The 22,675-nt window shown below is 37.8% G+C and overlaps 1 protein-coding gene across 1 annotated transcript in view; it reads left to right on the forward strand.

The window, feature by feature from the left end:
* The window catches only part of hts (adducin 1-like protein hts), a 96,271-nt gene that overhangs the window by 60,951 nt on the left and 12,645 nt on the right, over positions 1-22,675 (forward strand). Inside the window, exons 3-13 of the mRNA XM_090118165.1 lie at positions 10,342-10,465; positions 11,028-11,201; positions 11,844-11,976; positions 12,533-12,703; positions 13,406-13,573; positions 14,217-14,437; positions 15,163-15,300; positions 16,333-16,427; positions 16,947-17,067; positions 20,439-20,462; positions 22,264-22,374. Of these exons, the coding sequence (XP_089974291.1) occupies positions 10,364-10,465; positions 11,028-11,201; positions 11,844-11,976; positions 12,533-12,703; positions 13,406-13,573; positions 14,217-14,437; positions 15,163-15,300; positions 16,333-16,427; positions 16,947-17,067; positions 20,439-20,462; positions 22,264-22,374 (1,458 nt within the window). The 5' untranslated portion in view covers positions 10,342-10,363. The remainder of the gene's footprint in view (positions 1-10,341; positions 10,466-11,027; positions 11,202-11,843; positions 11,977-12,532; positions 12,704-13,405; positions 13,574-14,216; positions 14,438-15,162; positions 15,301-16,332; positions 16,428-16,946; positions 17,068-20,438; positions 20,463-22,263; positions 22,375-22,675) is intronic.

Consider the following 22,675-nt stretch of genomic DNA (forward strand, 5'->3'; position numbering starts at 1 on the left):
TATTTGGTAAGATAAGTCAACATGATAATTAAAACGGAATATTTTCATTTCAAATATGGAGTCCCTCAGGGCTCTGTCTTAGGACCGTTGCTTTTCTTGGTATATATCAATGATATTAGTAGCGCTGGATTGTCAGGGAACATATCACTGTATGCTGATGAAACCTGTCTCTTCTACTTCGGGGATTCAGCAGTCAACTTAACTAAAGTTGCTCAAAATGATCTTAATTTATTAAATAGCTGGTTAAAGTTAAATTTATTGACAATTAATGTTAAAAAGACATCATATGTAATCTATGCAGCCAAAAATAAAAAAATATCTTATTTTCCACCTCTTACAATAGACTCGCAACCATTAAACAGATCTAACGAAGAAAAATATCTTGGCCTAATCTTGGATAATAAATTAACATTTAAATCACACATAAACCACGTGAGATCTAAGTTAATACCACTTACAGGGGCTTTAAGAAATGCTGCTAAATATATACCATTTAAATTACGATATAGTATCTATAACACGCTTGTTAAACCACATCTAGATTATCTTATCCCAGTTTGGGGGCAATCGGCGCCTACTAATTTAAAAAAACTACAAATTACGCAAAACAAACTAGTAAAAATCCTTTTTAACTTTAATTTTTTAACGCCAACTAAGGATCTATACTCCCGTACCAAATTGTTTGATTTAAATAAATTATGTAAATATCACACAATATGCATACTGATTAAAAATATTCTATCTAATAATATAAAAACACAAATAACACTAAACAAAAAATCCCACAAATACCACACACGAAAGAGTGATAACCTTGAATTACCATTTATAAGAACTCTATACGGTAAGAGAAACTTAAGATTTGAGGGAGCACAATTGTACAATAGCTTGCCTAAAGCAATTAAAGAATCCTCATCAATTACTATTTTTAAAAATAAGTTAAAGACATACTTAACTAATTTCGATAGCTGATTAGAGCCCCCGCAGACCACAGACTTTTTATCGGCCGATAGTTTAGTCGGGTTGGCCTGCTAGTACGCACACCGAGCCAACTAAACAGTTCAGTCGGTTATGAGTGCGCAAACTATCCAACAGTCTGCCGACTATTTGCTAGTTTCTAACCAACTGTTGAAAAGAGTGGTCACACCGCACAATGAAAATTAATAAAACATTGTATAGAATTGTTATTATTGCTCTCATACACCGGAGGAGGAAAATTAAAAAGAGAGCCCGAGAGTATTGGGTGCATCCTATCTTTAGTGATAGATTAAAATGGAAAATTTTACACTATGCATTCCAAATTACTCCATTACCCGAAAAAATTTTCGCCTTTTATCGAATGAGCATAACTAGCTTCAACCAACTTGTCAAATACAGAGTACCTACTCTTTTAAGTCTTTCTTATAAAGTGGAGGGCGTTTTTCGACTTCCTCGATCAAAGTTACGATCGAAAATTCCGAAATAAGCGACTGAGAATTGAGCGACGCCATTTTACAAAACATGCGCGGCCGACCATTCGCTGTCAAAGCTCGGAGCGAACTGAACTATTGGCCTAGTCGGCCGACTAAAAAATCGTCGTGTTTGCGCGTGTGGTAGGGAGCCAATACTGATTATACAGTCGGCCGATAGTTTGCCGACAGTATAGTTTGAATTGAATCGGGAAGCCCATCAAACTTGTTTATCGGCCGATACCTAATCGTCATAGTGTGCGCATTTGCTTATATCTGCGTACTGATTAAGAGCCCGACCAAACTATCTGCCGATAAAAAGATTAGGTATCGGCCGATAAACAAGTTTGATGGGCTTCCCGATTCAATTCAAACTATACTGTCGGCAAACTATCGGCCGACTGTATAATCAGTATTGGCTCCCTACCACACGCGCAAACACGACGATTTTTTAGTCGGCCGACTAGGCCAATAGTTCAGTTCGCTCCGAGCTTTGACAGCGAATGGTCGGCCGCGCATGTTTTGTAAAATGGCGTCGCTCAATTCTCAGTCGCTTATTTCGGAATTTTAAGACTTAAAAGAGTAGGTACTCTGTATTTGACAAGTTGGTTGAAGCTAGTTATGCTCATTCGATAAAAGGCGAAAATTTTTTCGGGTAATGGAGTAATTTGGAATGCATAGTGTAAAATTTTCCATTTTAATCTATCACTAAAGATAGGATGCACCCAATACTCTCGGGCTCTCTTTTTAATTTTCCTCCTCCGGTGTATGAGAGCAATAATAACAATTCTATACAATGTTTTATTAATTTTCATTGTGCGGTGTGACCACTCTTTTCAACAGTTGGTTAGAAACTAGCAAATAGTCGGCAGACTGTTGGATAGTTTGCGCACTCATAACCGACTGAACTGTTTAGTTGGCTCGGTGTGCGTACTAGCAGGCCAACCCGACTAAACTATCGGCCGATAAAAAGTCTGTGGTCTGCGGGGGCTCTTATACTAACTGCAAAATTGTTATTTCTCATAATATGTGTAAAAGATCATTGTATTGTTCTTGTTTATTTTATGAGATAAATAAAGTTCTTTAAACCGAATAACAAGCAATAAAACCCATTTGGATTCTGTAATTTTGTTTACAGTTAATTTTATTACCGTAACCAAAATTGGATCACTCTGTACATTACAAAAAGATTAAACACATTCTGTCTCTTCTCTATACATTGCTGCTTGTATAGCAAAACCTACAACGAACGCTTTTTTCGTACCATAGTCACCGCGCAATGTACAACGTTCCGTTGCCATAGCGACGGCTCTAATATGTCGATACCGGAAGTTACTCGTATGGCTTATTGCCTCAAATTACCGTCTTGTATGCGGCTAATGCGATGTTACTTAAGATGTAAAAATAACTGACCCGATTGCATACAATATAATATTATAGTGTTGACCTTATTTAGGTGATTTAACTATCGATGGAATGTAGACTTTTATTAGATAGTCGCGTCTATAGAGTATAGTTTTTCGCCCGTAGCTTCTTGCCCGCTTTTTCTAGAACGTAATCACTACATAGAATAAAATAAAGTCGCTTTTTCTGAACCTATATCCTTATAGATTGAGTGATTTTCAAGGAAACGTTTATCACTCTGTCTATTAAAAAAGCCGCATCAAAATCCGTTGCGTAGTTTTTAAGATTTAAGCAAATAAATGAACGGACAGACAGCCTCAGCGACTTTGTTTTATACGATATAGCGATACTTACTTAAAGTATGACCTTATTTATATGATTTAGTGATCGATTTAATGTGTTCTTTCATAACTTTTAATAGTCGCTTTTATAAAGAGTCTATCCGCCCGTGGCTGTGACAAAGGAAATTACCATGGGAATGAAATATTGCACCGCGGTAAAAAGCCTATAAGGCTATGCCACTGTCTAGTCTCCCGATTGAGTCCAGATGCAAAAAAATATATTACGGTATCGCGTATTGCGACGTGAAAAATGACAAAACAAATTAATTATTATTCACAGAGAAAATTATAAGGATTTATAGTTTTTAGATAGTCGTATGATTACTAATTATTATGCTCCACATTACACCCGCGGGCAAAATTACAAACCATATTCTTGAATCAAAAGAAGCCTATATTTGACTACGGATCTTTATCTATCTTTCTTCCAAATAGGTGTTGTGGTTTAGCGATGAAAGTGTTCATAGTACAATCTTTTACCAATTGAGTATTTGAATAAAAAAAAATTATTGATTTTTTTTATGTATTTTGAAACTTTATTATCAATAATATTGATATTTAATGAAAATAACTTCAAAAATAATTTTTTTCCGTTAATTATAAGCAATTAAAAATTGATGAAATTTAAATTAGAATCACGTGACTACAAACGCGCCATGACTGGTCACCATAGTTGTAACGTCATAATGTTATAGCTATTAAGTACATAGCGTTTACGGCTATTACACGTGACTAGACAATAATATTGAAAATTTATTGCTAAGATGCGATTTGTTTGTTGGTTCCGAATTAGTTAGTTAGTTACGAAAATAATATTCTTGATGTTGATATATATTTATGATCACCGATTTTTGTCAGGAGTTGCCTTTGTAGTAACTATTCGTACAAAATGGTACAAAACGATAACTTTTGAGGTTCGACATTTTTAATATAAATTTAAATAATGTAATTAACAATTAATATAATTAATATGTAATTTAATAATGACAACAAAATTAAATAGATCAAAACACTGTATTTATTATTAACACGCTTTTATTAGCTTCACCTGTATGTTTGTATATAACCGACTCCTTTCGAAGTTTCGACCCGATTTTGACCCACAAATTTTGAACACTTATCAAGGTCCGATGACAATACAATAATATCATAAATTTTATCCTTTTATATACTGATAAGGATCGCCAGGATCAGCTTAAAACCATGGCTTAAAACATATGTTTGTAAGTAACCAATTCTCCTTTCGATTAGATTTAGACCCACTATAAACCGACGGATTTAATTTAAATTTTGTATACTTATAAAAACCCGGTAACAATACAGTAATTTCATGCATTTATCTTATTATCCTGTTTAGTTTTTCAAACTTTATTTATTTTTCTATCAACTGCAATGAGTGAAAACTGAAAACTAACATTATGACGTCACACGCGCTCGGGTGACGCTTCGCGAGTTGTCGGCGTGTCTTCGGTACTGGATTCAAAGACTAATTTTTATTTTGAAATAACTTTTGAATTATTGCAAAAAAAATAAAAATAAAAACAGTTTTGTTATAAAACTAATATATAATCTTTCCATTTATCACAAAAAAAATTTTCATTCAAATACTCAATTACTTTAACTTGCTTTCCGCCCGTGGCTTCACACGCCCTGTATCAGTAGATATACATATAGTAAGCACCAATGTAGCAATGCCAAGAAGCTTATATCTAATACACTGGAGATTGCACTATGACCATTAACTTGTAACAAGAAAATATGACGTTGAATGACGCCTGTATGTTTTTTATACCTTTCACACCAACTTGCCAAGTTAGGTGTGAAGGGGATAAAAAAACATACAAGCGTCATTCAAGGTCATATTTTCTTGTTACAAGTTAATGTTCATGCTGAAATCTCCAGTATATTAGATATAAGCTTCTTGATCAATGCCAACGACCCCGCGACAGCGGTGCTGTCAGTCAGCTGCGGTTCATACGATAGGCTCGCAGTGTGGACCTGCACTAAGTATGTGCAGGTCCACACTGCGAGCCTAGCGCGGTTGCGACGGCGGGCGCGAAATATCAAACGTATGAAACGCGCCTTTGCGTCCACATTGAAATGACTATGGCGGAAACCTAGCCTGGGTCCACACTGCGAGCCTAGCGCGGTTGCGACGGCGGGCGCGAAATATCAAACGTATGAAACGCGCCTTTGCGTCCACATTGAAATGACTATGGCGGAAGCCTAGTGCGACGGTATTGAGCGAGCCAGCGCGCGTAGTTTTCAAACTCTCCTATCCGCGCGTTCTGGCCACACTACGGGCCTAGTCAGCAAGCGACCCAATGCGCGGACGGCGGGGGTATCGAACCAGTTCGGTCTTGTCGCTCGACTTCTTATATTATATCCTTTATTGTTTTTCGTAAAATAGCGGTAAATACTTAATTGTTGAAGTGAAACTTCTTTATTTATAAGTGCGATTCAATCTAAAACACTTATATACACCACAGTAATTTTGTAGGGTATAATCTCAATTCTTCATATAAGATTCACCCGTTATTCCTCTGTTTTATTTATTTCGTGTACAACTTCTATAATGATCTCATCTCAAAATCGGACTGTCCAGTAAAAATAGCAAATCGTCCAAAGTTTGCAACACCCGAAAAACGTCGAACCGCTACTTGAGCTCGCGCGTCGGTGTGGCCACCGCGAGCGCCCGCTCGTCGCGCCCGCCTAGGCCGCCGCCACCGCGCATTCAGTGTGGACGCACACCTAGTGCGACGGTAATGAGCGAGCCAGCGCGCGTAGTTTTCAAACTCTCCTATCCGCGCGTTCTGGCCACACTACGGGCCTAGTCAGCAAGCGACCCAATGCGCGGACGGCGGGGGTATCAAACCAGTTCGGTCTTGTCGCTCGACTTCTTATATCCTTTATTGTTTTTCGTAAAATAGCGGTAAATACTTAATTGTTGAAGTGAAACTTCTTTATTTATAAGTGCGATTCAATCTAAAACACTTATATACACCACAGTAATTTTGTAGGGTATAATCTCAATTCTTCATATAAGATTCACCCGTTATTCCTCTGTTTTATTTATTTCGTGTACAACTTCTATAATGATCTCATCTCAAAATCGGACTGTCCAGTAAAAATAGCAAATCGTCCAAAGTTTGCAACACCCGAAAAACGTCGAACCGCTACTTGAGCTCGCGCGTCGGTGTGGCCACCGCGAGCGCCCGCTCGTCGCGCCCGCCTAGGCCGCCGCCACCGCGCATTCAGTGTGGACGCACACTATGAATGCGGCACGAGGATTACTCGCCACTCGTGTTGTATTAAAATGGGGAGTGGGGGTGCCTCCTCCTCTTTTGTCATGTACCTTACCGATACAGGAGTTCAGATTTTAGGAATATTTTGCAGCGAGCTAGCGGACTCTTTGACAATGTACACATACCTATATACTACAAAACAAAGCAAATTGCGCAATGAATTTCGATGTAGTATTTTTAATAGATAGAGTGATTCAAGAGGATGATTTATACATGTATAATACACGCAGAATATAACTTAGTATCAGCACTGCATCCGTGCGAAGCGAGGGCGGGTCGCTACTCGCTATTTATGTAAATGATCACACATAATATTACATAATATGCGATATTCACAATATTGTATTGATATTATTGAGTAATGCGATACTACAGTAAATCATGCTCGATTGAAACGTTAATGTGTGTTATCATTTTATTAGTGGGAATGAATAATTAGCTACATTGAACGATTTGTCTCGTACTTATCTGCGTACATTATAATGAAGATTTATGTGTATGTTCGTATTAATAATTTGTATGAAATCATCGCATATGTTCGTAGTTCATGACGATCGAATGTAGTTGTGTTTATCGGGTGTAGATATTGCAAATAGGTATGTTAGTTTGGAAGGTTTTAAGGTTGTTTGTGAATTAAGCTAAAATGCTCTGATTGACATTATTTGCACATCGAAATAATATCGTATAGCAAGTCAAAACAGCCTCTCAGTATGGTTGTTGTAGCAAACGCTGCTGGTTCATGTTAAGAGATAATAGCTTTCAGTATAAATCCCAGCCTTGGTTATAAAAAATGTACCTTTCTAAAATCAGCTTCAATCACATTATTTATAATGCTTCTCTAAGTAAGTGATCGGTTGATACATCTAAAGTTAAGCCAACGAGACGAGACAATACTCAAACTCAAACATTTATTTATTCAATTAGATTTCTTCTAGAAGCACTTTTGAATCGTCATATAACATTTTTAAAATTGACCACCTATTCGGAAAGTAGTATCTATGGAGAAGAACCGGCAAGAAACAATCTGACTAAATCTGTATAGATGTAAACAATCTGACCATTACCAATAAAACTGCGATAGCGAGCGATTGAATCAATGCAACGGAGACTGGAAAATGAAGCGAGCGGAACCACGGGATCCATTATGATCATGTGTGGGTAAAAAACAGATTACGTCATACGTCCAGTTACCATCATTAGGGCGGATGAATGTAGGCTATCAACTGGACCATCAACAGGTGTGAATGTGTGCTTGCGTGTGTGTGTGTGTGTGTGTGTAACTAGGTAGTAAGTACTAATGATGATGAGCGAATGATAAGTGTGAGAAATAAGGTGTGACGTCAGTGCTTGTTGTAAAATATGCTAAAGAAAGTTATCATCGTTAAGGACATTCAACTGGGTTAAGGCATTTTATGGTTAAGGACCTTTATCAGTGGACGTTTAAACGTAAATGTATCGAAATATCATGTAAATCCCTGTATTTTAAATGATTTCTGGGCATCGAATAGCATTCTTTCCACAAACGGATCTATACTATACCTAGTGGAAAGCACTATAGTATTATTTATTCGCCAACAATAGGGCTTAGTGGCGTGCCATGGGTGAGACCTACGTCCAACAGTGGACGAACACAGGTTGAAAGAGATTATTTATTATTTTTTCTTTGGTAAAAAATCCATACTTATAAATGCGAAAGTAACTCTGTCTGTCTGTCTGTTACTCAATCACGCCTTAACTACTGAACCAATTTGCATGAAATTTGGTATAGAGATATTTTGATACCCGAGAAAGGACATAGGCTACTTTTTACCCCGGGAAATAGGATAGGTTTTATCCCGGAAATCCCACGGGAACGGGAACTATGCGGGTTTTTCTTTGACTGCGCGGGCGAAGCCGCGGGTGGAAAGCTAGTAATAAATAATCTCGCGCCTATATTCGCACTTTACTGAAAATTTCTCCTCATATTATTGTCCTTGAATTACTAACCCAGTCTCCTTTACGAGCAAGTAGGTAATCTGCCTTTTATGCTATACCAAATATACACTTTTTTGGTATTTAACTCCGCTGTCTAACCTCTCCGTGTTACGCTGAGCCATGAATTATTGTAATTTATTACTACTCTCGCTGTAGTGATCCAAAAAGCGGTATTATTCCTAGGTAATTATTTCGTAATTACACCTAGATTTGCCTAATGATTCATCCAAATCAGCTGGCAATCCGCTAATTAGCGGATAGATCTCACGGCGCTTGCGCAAGTCGCGAAATGCATTCGGGTCAAAAATGAAAGTCCGATGACTTCTCTATTGTGTGCGGTGTGATGGGAGCCGGTTTGGTGAGGAAACCTATGCTCGCTGTAGTGTTACGTCAGATGGATGGCTTTATTGAAAATTAAGTGGAGTTCGCACGAGGTGCTGAACTTTATTAATTACTAGCGGTCCGCCCCGGCTTCGCCCGTGGTACATATACGTTTTCTCTACATAAAAACCATCCTCGTACTTCAAGGAATATAATAAAAAAGAATTATCGAAATCGGTTCAGCCGTTCTCGAGTTATGCGCTTACCAACACATTTTGCGATTCATTTTTATATATAAGAGAAGATTATATACAGTGGTGGATGATAATTACAAACACTAAGGGTGGACACCGTTTCCTCAACGAAATAACTTGATAATTAATAATATTAAAATAAGCAAAAGATATACGCCTTTAAATTAATTTGAACTTTTCCATAACATCTGAATGTCGTTTTAATTTTCAACGTCTATGCATAAAGTCGTTACAGAAATTTAACTATTAGTTCCTGCTTAAAACTGCCATATATCTTCCAAGATTACAGTTTAGCGGTATTCTTTACCAAAAAAAAAACGTAAACTACCAAGTACCAACGCTCTATATGTCACTTTTGAAACGTAAACTGCTATCTGTCAAAAGTGACGGATTGATGACAGACGCGGACGTATTTCAACAATGGGAATTTGGTTCGTAAAATAGGGTCATTGAGAGAAACACAAGCTAACAATAATAGTAATTGATAGCTTGATTTTGTGAAAAATGTTACCCGTAACGTCAGCTTTTCGAACATTATTTTGTTAGCCGCGCAATCGTTGCATAATACACTAGCTGTGCCCAGCGGTTTTACACGCATTGCTCCACTCGTATTGGTCTTAGCGTGATGATATATGTATAGCTTATAGTTTTCTTCGATCAATGGGCTATCTAATGCAGTAAGAATTTTTAAAATCCTAGTTCTTGAGATAAGCGTGGTTAAGCAAACAAACACTGCATTATAATATAAGTACAATTGCATAATGCATTAAATAATATTTAAAGTTAAGCTCTCAACGGCCGACGAAATGTACGTCTTTGACGGTTTACGAGTATTTAGATTATTTATGTGTTTCAAACAGCGCTAATGACGTCATAAACTGATCTTCTACGGACACGAGATTATTTATAATCCATATGGATTTAGGTCTTCTAGCTTAGGTTCTTTTTGTATAAAAAGAAACTAAGCACACGTGTCAGAAGTGAAACTTCTTTGGTAAGATTCGTTGCCTTACTCCATGACGTGACGGTATTGCCAGGTAATTTGCCGGTAATTTTACTCTTAACGTGCCTTAAGAAGTTTCACTTCAAAAATATTTATCTAGCAATCGTCTATCCGTCTAAAATGGTTTTTCTTCAACAATTTGAAGAATTTAATCAATGTCTACTCTTTAGTTTAGTATCCAACCCCCGACTGTAAAATTTTAATCGGAGTCCTTAATATATCGGCCATCACTGCTCATATTACTGAAAAATAAATACACCAATATTTATTTATCTATTCGTTTGTTAACAGACGAGCGGACGAGTGAAAAAAAATGGCCGACACCGACACAGAGACGACGCTGCCGAACGGCAACGCGACGCTGTCCGCGGAGGAGGAGGAGCGGCTGAAGCAGCGACCGGCTGATATTGATGCTGTGAGTATATTTGTATAATTTAAAACCGGGTAATAAGAGTGGTGTTTAGACGCAGTTTCACCAAGATTAAGTATATAGTAACTGCTACAGGGCTATAGAGCTCGTGCAGCCATAACATGAAATGGACGCCGAAATCGGCTAGGGAGGCATCAGCGTCATGCTGTAAAGAGCGATTTGACTTGAAAACTACTTGAGCGATTACAAAAATTCTGATGTAATGGCCCTTCAGGTCAAATTAAGCTTCATCGCGAAAGAAGAAGCACCTGTACGAGGTTAAACTTACGATCTGTGCACGTCTAATGTAAAACAATATCTGCTGTTATTTGGTTGGTGTGGAGACAACAGGGACAAACACACGATGCAACTGAACCTGTCATCAAATTAAGTTCGACGTTATGCTTTCTCAGTTAAACAATTTATTTTTCTTGCTGGCTGATGGCTGATCGCTGATGGAATTAATGAAGACTGCACATTTTACCTATGATACCTATGATATTACTTACCAAGAAATTACAATCACTTCATACGATTATACCTAATGTTCTCCTATTCTTGTCTTCAGGATGTCCGCGAGATGGAGCGACGCAAGCGCGTCGAAGCGCTAATGTCGTCGAAACTGTTCCGAGAGGAGCTAGAGCGCGTGCTCGACCAGCAGATGCACGAGGGTGGTGACGCGCCGCTGCTGCAGAGGATCCGTGAAATGGTGGGAGGACGGCTGCACACTGGCAGCTTGCGGGTGAGTGGCAGGAAACTGGTCTCTGTTGCATGTGTATTTGGGTCTAGATTGGGTTGTCGCGTCGACTAGCTAATGTGGTCGAAGCTAGAGCGCGTGCTCGACCAGCAAATGCATGAGGGTGGTGACGCGCTGCTGCTGCAGAGGATCCGTGAAATGGTGGGAGGTCGGCTGCATACTGGCAGCTTGCGGGTAAGTGATAATAAAGCACACAGTTATAAGATGAATCCATAATTCTATTGAACTAGTAAATCACCGAGGCTCAAGAGCCAGTAGCTTCTTCTAATTATGTTCTTAAAAAAATGAATATGTTCTAAATCAAAATCCTAAAATAAGCGGTATGGAGTTAGAATAAGATTTGTTCTTGCGATATGATCCAGTTGCACTTTGGATGTGTGTTTGTCTGATCGTCTGTTTCTAATGTAGTATTTTGACCGAAAAAATAGCTTACAACGTGTTTTGGGCATACTGAAAGTTTACGTTGCGAGATTCCTGTTATGCCACTCATAAAAATATACACGATGCATTGTGACATTCACAGAAAAAGCACATAACGAAATTTGTGTCTGACATGTTAGTCGCCCTCGACGCGCAATATGATTGTTAGAAAACTACATTAACACATACCTTGCCTCGTCATTCCAGGGGCCAACTTGTGTGCTCCCCATCAACGACATCCGAGGTATCGAGGGAGTCGGTTACGAGAAGGGAGAGAAGATCCTCCGCTGCAAGCTCGCTGCGGTCTATCGGCTGGTGGATCTCTTTGGGTGGACGCAGAGTGAGTTAATAATTGTGAAAAAAAAATGTGTGCGTGTACTAGTGTACACACGTAAGAAGTGAAACTTCTTAATAACCTTATTTTTCAAAAAATAATTTACTATATATGCAACTTTACAGAAATACGTCGAATCACGCGTGGTAGGGATAAGAAAAAGAGGCCGCGTAACGGAAAAATGTCACGCGTAATGAAAAAATGTTACACTAAATTTTTTTCCAACCCCGTTAAAGAAGTATCACTTCAAAAAATTATACCAATAACATATTTAGACAAAGTTGGAATTGACGCACAATAAAAAATTACACTCACATTCATGCTAGAAAAGTGTCCTAAGCAAAACTCTGCCTATGCGTGTTTTAGGCAGAGTTTTTTAATGAGCTATTAGAATAGATTTTGAACACTGCTACTAAGTAATAAGGGGTTAATTTCAATGGATGTTCTATACATGATCGTTTAATTAAATACCTAATGACAAAACTTTAGCTTTATAAATCATTGACATTGACATACTAAAATCGTACCCATTCAAAACTAATACTAAAATAAAAATTTCCAGGTGGCTTCAGCGGTCAGATCACCGCTCGTCTGAACACCGCAGTGGAACAAGTGCTGACCACACCACGTGGTATCCTCCCCCACGAGGTTACCGCTTCCTCGCTGGTGAAGGTTGACATGCAGGGGACTGTTGTCGACCAGGGGACGACCAACTTCCCTGTTAATGTTGAGGGTGAGTGTATCAAAGGGTAAAATTAGGATAAGTACGATACGTGGTTTAATATTTGGTGAGGTCCTTCCTCTGATAATCAAGGTGGCAGGGTATGGTTGTTGATTAGGTGACCAATTTTCCCGTTAATGTTAAGGGGTAGAATGGTTTTATTGGCAGGTAAAATATTAATAAGGTTTCTTTGTATACTGCCGCATAAAGTGTTAGCTTCTTCGCTGGTTAAGGTCGTCCTGCAGGGGACTGTCGTCGACCAGATGAACGATAAATTTCTCTGTTAATATTGAGGTTGAGTCTGCAAAATGGTAAAGCCACCTTAACATGGTAATTCTTCTTTTATTCATAAAGGTCACCACTGTAAACCTGCATTTGCAGTAATGTCTTCGACCGTGCATATTTAGGGTCTAATTATTTTATTTGGTACCAAATCTTCTTAATATACATATATAAATCTCGTGTCACAATGTTTGTCCTCAATGGACTCCTACCACTTAACCGATTATAATAAAATTCGCACACCATGTGCAGTTCGATCCAACTTGAGAGATAGGATAGTTTAAACATGTAAGTACCACGGGCGAAGCCGGGGCGGACCGCTAGTATAATTATATAATTAAAAATTTCATTTACTCGTAACACAATGTGTATAATTTTTTTAAACAACCACAAACGCATAGTTTTCTAAACATTTCCCCCATTTCCCGTCAGGTTTCTCGCTCCACGCCAGCGTGCACGCCGCCCGTCCGGACATACGCTGCGTGCTCCACTTACGCTCGCCGTCCGCGCTCGCCATATCGTCCACTAAGCGCGGCCTGCTCGCGCTCTGCGCGGAGGCGGCCACGCTCGGACAGCTCGCGTACCATCGGGTGCCGCTGGGTGAGTGTATACACACACACACATAAACACACATGCATGCACATACGCACGCATGCACGCACAAACACACGCACAAACGCACACACACACATACGCACACGCACACACATATTTTCACATCACACATACACAACGCGAAGCGTGTAGGTGTGTTCTATTCTCGAAAGACCGCCTTGTGTCAAATCCACGGCATAAAATAGTTGATAAACTCGAAATTAGATAAGATTATTGTTTGTTGGTCTGTTTGTTCCATCTAAAATCTTTTTCATCAAATCTATTGTTTAACGTGTCCATTTATCCTAAGGATGAGTCCTATTGTGGTGGTTGTTGGTGTTATAAAACTCCGAATGGTTTTAGGTATTAATTAACATTTTATGACAGAATTTCAAGTTTTAATCGTTCCCCATTCTATATTTATTTTTCCATTTTTTCTTTCCTAGTAAACTACTTTTTCTGAAGCCAATATTTTTTTTTTATTTTTGCTAAATAGATTCTTCTACTTTTTTATCTTACGGTTTCCTGTCAAGTTTCCTGTTTATAGTATAAAACGTGTGAGACATGCACTTTTTAGATTTGCCAAACTTTACAAATTACTCCAGCAGCCGCAATCTGTTGCTAATCCAGTCCCGTGTCCCAATCGCAGGTGTCCTCGACAACGAGGAGTGCGAGAAGCTGGTGCGCGCGCTGGGCCCGCACTCGAAGGTGCTGATGCTGAGCGGCGGCGGCGCGCTGTGCTGCGGCGCCACTCTCGAGGAGGCGTTCTACCAGGCCAAGAACCTGAACACCGCGTGCGACGTGCAGCTGCGGCTGGCCGCCCTGCCGCCCGACGAGCTGAGCGTGCTGGACGACGAGACCCGCCGCCAGGTGCGTGCCGCGGCTGGCCCACGCTGGCCCAGCCTCTCTGCCGCCCCACCAGGCCAAGAACCTGAACACCGCGTGCGACGTGCAGCTGCGGCTGGCCGCCCTGCCGCCCGACGAGCTGAGCGTGCTGGACGACGAGACCCGCCGCCAGGTGCGTGCCGCGGCTGGCCCACGCTGGCCCAGCCTCTCTGCCGCCCCACCAGGCCAAGAACCTGAACACCGCGTGCGACGTGCAGCTGCGGCTGGCCGCCCTGCCGCCCGACGAGCTGAGCGTGCTGGACGACGAGACCCGCCGCCAGGTGCGTGCCGCGGCTGGCCCACGCTGGCCCAGCCTCTCTGCCGCCCCACCAGGCCAAGAACCTGAACACCGCGTGCGACGTGCAGTTGGCCCACGTTGGCCAGTGATGGCCATAGTTGGTGAGCTGTTGCGCGCTGCTGTGGGTCGTTGCGCTGCTACTGGCCATTTTTGACCGACTTCAAAAAAAAGGAGGAGGCTATAATGTTGTGGGGTTGGTTATTGTTGGTCAATATTGGCCATAAGAATCGCCGTTTGTTACAAGCTGGCCAAACGTCGTCTGCAGATGGTGGCGCTTGCACTAGTCACAGTTGTTTTGTTTCTGTACATTTATAACCAAATGTCACTTTAAACTGTCATTACTCTATAAATAAAAGCCAAACTGACAAAACTGTGAAATAAGTTCGTTATACTATTCCCCAAAATGTTGCAGATATACGAGTCGACCCACAAACCGCCCGCGGACGAGAAGAAGTGGCGCGTCGGCGGCGAGGAGTTCGAGGCGCTGATGCGCATGCTCGACAACGCCGGGTTCCGCACCGGATATATATACAGACATCCGCTTATTAAGGTGAATACGACCATATTTATTAAATATATATATATATATATATATATATATATATATATATATATATATATATATATATATCTTCTCTTATATATAAAATTCTCGTGTCACAATGTTAGTCTGCATACTCCTCCGAAACGGGTGGACCGATTATCATGAAATTTTCTGTGCATATCGGGTAAGTCTGAGAATCGGCCAACATCTATTTTTCATATGTACCACGGGCGAAGCCGGGGCGGGCCGCTAGTATATATATAAATGAATCGCAAAATGTGTTGGTAAGCGCATAACTCGAGAACGGCTGAACCGATTTCGATAATTCTTTTTTTATTATATTCCTTGAAGTACGAGGATGGTTCTTATGTAGAGAAAACGTAAACATGTACCACGGGCGAAGCCGGGGCGGACCGCTAGTTAAAAATAAAATCATCAAATAGCACTCGCAAATGTCGTGATAGTGAAAATAATGAAACTATACCTAATTGTAAAAAGTAAATAAATAAATATTTCGGGACTATATTCACACACGGCACGATCTGATCCCATACTAAGCTTTCGCTTGTGTTATGGAAACCAGATGTCAGATAAACATACATATATAATTTTAAATAAATACTTATATAGGTATTATATGTAACACCCAGACACAGAGCAAATATCTATGTTCATCACACAAACATTTGCCCCGGGTGGGAATCGAACCCACGACCTGGTTTGGAAGGCAGGGCGACTACCAACCAAGCCAACCGGTCAGTCATTGATAAACTGTTTCTCCAAATCCATACTAATATTATAAATGCGAAAGTAACTCTGTATGTCTGTCTGTTACTCAATCACGCCTAAACTACTGAACCAATTTGCATGAAATTTGGTATGGAGATATTTTGATACCCGAGAAAAGACATAGGCTACTTTTTTAAAATTGCGTCATTTTCCCGGGATAAAAAGACGACGCAGTTTTCTTTGACTGCGCGGGCGGAAACCTAGTATGTGTATAAATGATTTAAACTTAATATATTTATGTATTTGCAGAACGATGTACCACGACCCAAGAACGACGTGGAAGTGCCTCCGGCGGTCTCCTCGCTCGGTTACCTCTTGGAGGAGGAGGAGCTTTATAGGCAAGGGTATGTGTGATTTTAGTTTGTTTATTTGTCATGAAAAAGTGTCGAAATACTTTATGTATTATGTATTTAATTAGTAACGAAGTGTATGTGTGGTTTTCAAATAATTTCAATTTTAAGTTGTGTCCAAAATAATAATTTTAAACGTGTGTTATTTAGCAGCAATAATTATGCTTTTTCAAAGAGAATAATTGAATTATCCCATGTGTGCAACATTTTTAATTCTTGCTCCGATCCTATTTGTGGCAGCGTGATGTTACAAATCTATGTACACACTATCAAACTCAGACTCAAACATTTATTTATTCAATTAGAATTCTTTTAAAAGCACTTTTAAATCGTCATTACGTATTATTTATAACATTTACCTTAACTTTTTATCTTAACTCAAGGCTGTACGGATTTTATTTACTTTTTATTTTGTTCGATTTATAACAAACACTATATAAAAAGTAAACTAAATAATAATATCACTTATCTTTTTTCCATTTGCATTTGTATAATTTTTCTTTTCCTCCACAGCATATGGAAGAAGGGCCACGGCAAGACAGGCGAGCGCACGCGTTGGCTGAACACGCCGAACGTCTATCAGAAGGTCGAGGTGCTCGAAACCGGTACAGCCGACCCGAAGCGGATCACCAAGGTAGAATACGTGCGGGTCGAGGCTGAGTAGGGGGTTGAAAAGGGGCTATGGGGGTCACGGGGGTTAGAAGGGGTCGTGGTGGGTTAGAAGGGGTCGTGGGGGTGTCGTGGGCTGGCGGGGTTAGGTTGGTATGTCTGTAAAGATGTGCGTGTAAATTGAGGCTGAGTAGTGAAATCAACCGTGACGGGGGTTAGAGGGGTCGTGGATGGTTAGAAGGGTTGAATGGTAGCGTGCTATTGACTGGCGGGGTTTGATCGGTTGGTTAGGTTGAGCACGCTCTGGCTGAATACATACTGGTTGCATCACAATAAACATAGTATAAACAGTATTTAAACTATAACAACACACGCTCATACAAATTTACGCATCGACTCGCTTGTATGTGTATGCGAGAGAGCCGTTTCGAACGTTTTCTATGGAGCTTCGATACTGTTCGTATTGTATTTACTGTAACTGAGATAGAAAAGTTGCGGGGACAAAGCTGAGTAGGAGATCATCATAGGGGTTAGTAGGGTCAAAGGGGGTTAGAGGGGTCAAATTGGTTGCGGGATAGGGGTCGTAGGTAAGCTTGTAGTGGAGCTAGCTTACAATATAGGTGGGCTTGTGCTGGTTAGGGGGGAGAAACATTAAAATATCGAGTCCAGTATAGACTTGCATTCGATAATCATCTATTATACACCTCTAATAGAAAACTAATAAAATAATTATTTGAATAACTATACACAGAAATATATACATAGATAGACACAGTAGATTTCTAATTATAAAACATTGTCCCTCTAAATGCGTAGATATCTAGAAAATTCGATAAAGATGTAGGCTATATATAAAAAGAAATCACATTTAAAAATTATTTACGCACAATTGAGCGCTTTTTTTTTTCGACGCCAGCCCACGGTTGTCATGGAAACCAAATTGTTTTTTTTTATTTTCTTTTTTCCTAGATTATAAGTGGCCTATTAACCAATTGTGTATTTTTATTGGTTTTAAAAGAGGAATGTTATTTCAATTATTTATATTGTTTATTTTTTTGCGCGGGAAATAAAATGAATTAAAAGTGTTGTGTGCCACAGATAATTGTATTATTTGAGTGTGAAGTTTTAACAGAAAAATATGATAAACATTTTGCCTTTAAAATATAGAAAGAATTGTTCATATGGTGAAAATATTGAAATAAAAATAATTTTAATGAATAAATAAATAAATTTATTTAAAAATATATTTTGCGTAAAAAATAGCATTCCTCTTTCATATATTAATCAATTATGTTAAAAAAATCGTGTTTTTTATTTTTTCTAACCTAAAATTTAAGTCGAAATGTGTTTTATAATATATTGGAAAAGTCATAGTCGCATTTATTATCTATAAGTAATTTCTTGGTTGTATATTTTATCGGAAAAAATATAAATGTTATAGTGTAATCTTATTTATGTCTATTTGAATTAAAATGGTATATTTATATATGAAAAGGTATTGGCAATCTCTATACTTGATGTTTCTTATAAAATAGTATGTTGATATAGTTGTCTCTTTCTTTTGAAGAAATTGCTGTGTTAGAGCGAGACCATGCTAAGGTGGTCTAGTTTCACATAAAAGATTACCTAACACTTATTGTTTAGTACGTTATGCTATTCACAAAAAAAAATATCATGAATACAGAATTTTGAAAATCTTAAACTTTTAAAAAACCTACTTTTATTTATGTTATCATACGAATATCTTAAATCTTTAAGGGCTGATTTTTCAATCCTTGGTTAAAACTTATTCATCGAATAACGTATTAAACTACCATTTCAAAAATGTATTCTAATTGTCCGTATATGACAGTTTATAGGTGACATTTTAAAATGTTCGTGTAATACTTTATTGGACGGATAAATTTTAACTAAGGATTGAAAAAGGCCCTAAAAACAGCTAATAGCTAAAGAGAGATTTTTTAATTTGAAAAGGAATTGCTATCACACATATTTCGATACAAAAGAAAGAGACAGATGAATATCTCTATATTTTATAATAACGTTACTCTACTAATGAAAGAAGTTAACAGTTTCGCTTCACATATAATAAAAGCTAGGGCTGCCACTGCCTACAATAAAGAAAGAAAAAAAGCTAGGGTTGCCACTGCCCATCGTATTTATAAATAGCGTAGGGCTGCTAACATTCCTTTTATTTATGTATAACATCCTAATAGTTCGCTCAAATATTACGAACGATTAAATATTATAATGTTAAGCGTTTTCCAAATACATATATTATTTTTTAGTGTAAAAACGCTCGTGTGTGCGTTTGGTTTATGCGTTCGGTAAATCTCTTACAAATCTCTTTAAAAGTAATTAATATAGTTTACAATTAACTAATAATAATAATAGTTTAAAAAAACTAAAAAACACGCTTTTATTTCGGTTTTCTATAAAACGCGTGTTTTTTATTTTTTTTTTTAACTATTATTTATTTTATCAAATTAGTGTATTGTCATCGGTCCTAAATAAATCTACAAAGTTTGAACGAAATCTGGCCGTTTAAAGTGGGTCAAAATCGCGCCCAAAGAATTCGGTTACAAACATACAGGTGAAGCTAATATAAAGCGTGTAAAAACTACACTTCTCATGAGTTTTCATGAAAATATTGTATTCTTATCTATCGTTGATAAGTGTACAAAGTTTGAATTAAATCTGTCCGTTTAAAGTTGGTCAAAATCGAGTCTAAAGGAGTCGGTTACATACAAACATAGAGGTGAAGCGTGTTTTCACTATGTTACAATCATACATAGATAACAAATGTCGTCTTTGATAAAAACATGTTGTGTGGTTTTATGAAACCACGGTAAAAGTGAAACTTAGGCACAAAATTATCGTATTTGTACGATAATATCGTACGGTTCGACCGTCACGCGACATGCGCTACACAGAGCAAAAAGTTTGAGACGATGTAACAAAAGTTTCATTCGTATGTTATAATGAGTATAATATATGTTAATGTTAGTTTATCTACTGATATGTAGAATTTTGACGCACTTTAAACGGACAGATTTAATTCAAACTTTGTACACTTATCAAGGATCGGTGACAATGCAATAATTTCACGAGTTTATCTTATTCAAGCGTGTTTCTCTAGTTTTAAACTATATTTATTATTTAATGTGCTATAAATTACACTTTTGAGCCAATAAGAGATTTGTAAGAGAACAAGAACATTATATTCGCTTTCAAAATATTGTGCTTATAGATTCTATGAATTAATAAATATTAATGGTATAAAAACAACTAGTTTTCTATTCTTTTCGACGCACTCTGATGAAATGCTTTTGAAGTTAATATATAAATAAACGTGTTTTTGTGTGTTTGTGTGACTAATAAAATAATATTTTGCAGTGGGTCGACGCAAACAACGAAGAGGTACTGTTTAAAATAATTTGATATTATTATAAAAAAAAACTATCTCTTCACTTTATAGTTTAGGGGCTCGCTGTCGGATTGTTTGAGTCATGTGATTTTTGAATTGCTGTTAATTATTATTTATTATTGATTATTATAGATAATCTGAATTCGTGGTGTGATGAATTATTATTATTATTGTGGTATGGGGCAGGTTTTTACCGTATTTCAGTGATTTTTCTAAGAAATGAGAATAATACGTCAAAATTCAAATTCAAATTAATTTATTTGCCAAAAAACATGGTATACAGAGATGTTTGCACGTGATAGAATTTTTGCTGTTTATAGGAATCGAACCGAAATTGGTCAGTTACTTAAATTAGTTCTTAATATTTTATGGTTGATAAAACTATTGTGAACTGAGTTTTTTTTTGTTATCATTGACAATCTAACTTTTCAGGTAAGTTTAATATTGACACTAAATATCTTTTATTGTATGCACATAAGATAATTATTATTTTATTGCACTAAGTTTCTCTAATATCTTAAATAGCATCATACATGCACACGCATCGTTCATTTTTTTCATCGCAAATGTTTTTCATGTAATTGTTTTATTAAAATAATAAGAAATAAATTATAGAGAAAATACACATTATATGCGGTATTCATGGAATTTATGTTATTTACCCGTTTTCACCACGAATTCAGATTGCTTTCATTAAATACTGAAAATACTTTTTTTTAGAAACGAATAAATCTGTAATAATAACTGACAGTGATTCTAAGAATTGGCAATGCTAAGACTCAAACTAAAATAATAATGTCTTCTTTATGTAGTTAGATTAATACAATAATTATAAAATCTTTGAAATGTATCTATCTGGGAGAAAGAGAGGAATATATTATGATGATTTCATTAACTTAGTTTTAATATAATTCCAAATATAATTGATCCTCATATATTTTCCTAACTTTCGTTACTAAAACTAATGTATTTACGCTTTCGTAAAAATGTTATTGTCTTCTGTATTTATACAAAAATGTTAATGTTATTTTTTTGTTAATGTTTTCATAAGTTACACTTGACACTTGTGATAAGATGACATAAACAATCCGACGGCGAGCTCTCTATCTATCTCTCTTACGGTCCTAAGTTAATATAGTCTAGGGGCTGTATCTAACATTCGGGTCTCTCACGTTGCGTCAACTCCTTACATTATAACACGTGTCATAAAAGTATCGAATTAAAACCTCTCGTGCCATCCCTAAGTGCGAGTGAGACAGCTTAAGAACTAAACTGCGAGTGCGAAAGGGACGACGCGAGTGTGTCTCGATTCGATCATTTCATGGCGCGCATTAACATTCAAACGCATTTCATTAACACCCCTGGTTGCCATCGAGGTTGTACAGTGTAGGAAGGGTACGAATTGGTCGAATTGTTGCCATCCTTTACTCCCCTGTTCTTTGAAGTGAAACTTCTTTAGGCGCGTTGAGAGTTAAATTTCAAGGTCGCGTCTCGGCAATACCGTCACGGAGTAAGGCGACGATTTTGGTATCTTCTAATCTCGCCAAAGAAGTTTCACTTCTGACACGCTCTTTTTTGTTTTACCGTTTATCCCGTTTCGCTTGCATGCGGATAATTATAAATACTGTACTGTACACGCTCGATGTTGCCAGGGTGGCTTCGCTTTGATTTTTTCGCAATTTTCTCCAATTTTTTCGCAATTCTCCCCACTTTTTTGCAAATCTCCCCACTTTTTGGCAATTTCTCCCATCCCCACGGCAACATTCAACTAATTTGACCCTTCCGTACGCACAGTGGGTGCAAGACGGCTCGCCCGCGCACTCCGGTACGCCCGTCAAGATAGACACGCTACAGTTTGTGCCGAAGAACACGAACCCGAAGGAGTTTAAGCAATTGCAACAGCAGGTTAGTTATCTTTTGATTTGGGATGGTGGATATGAATGTATGTCATAATTGCCATCTGTCAAAGCTCGATAAATAAGCTAAAATAAAAAAAAGATATACTTATGTACATATTTTTTTTGTATTTAAAATTCTATTATTTTCAAAATTCTTCCAAATCGGTGCTGTAGCTTTAATGTGAAAGCGAAACAAACATACAGAATGGTGGAATCTTTATGTTTTAAGTTGTAATGTTATGTTTCAATACTGAAATCGTATACATATTTACGAAATCAATTTTGTGTTATGGCGGAATGGTGACTTA

This window comes from Colias eurytheme, chromosome 29 (assembly GCF_061535395.1).
Source record: "Colias eurytheme isolate Ceu_HAF_F1 chromosome 29, ilColEury1 Martin Lab GWU primary, whole genome shotgun sequence".
Taxonomy (NCBI): Eukaryota; Metazoa; Arthropoda; class Insecta; order Lepidoptera; family Pieridae; genus Colias; species Colias eurytheme.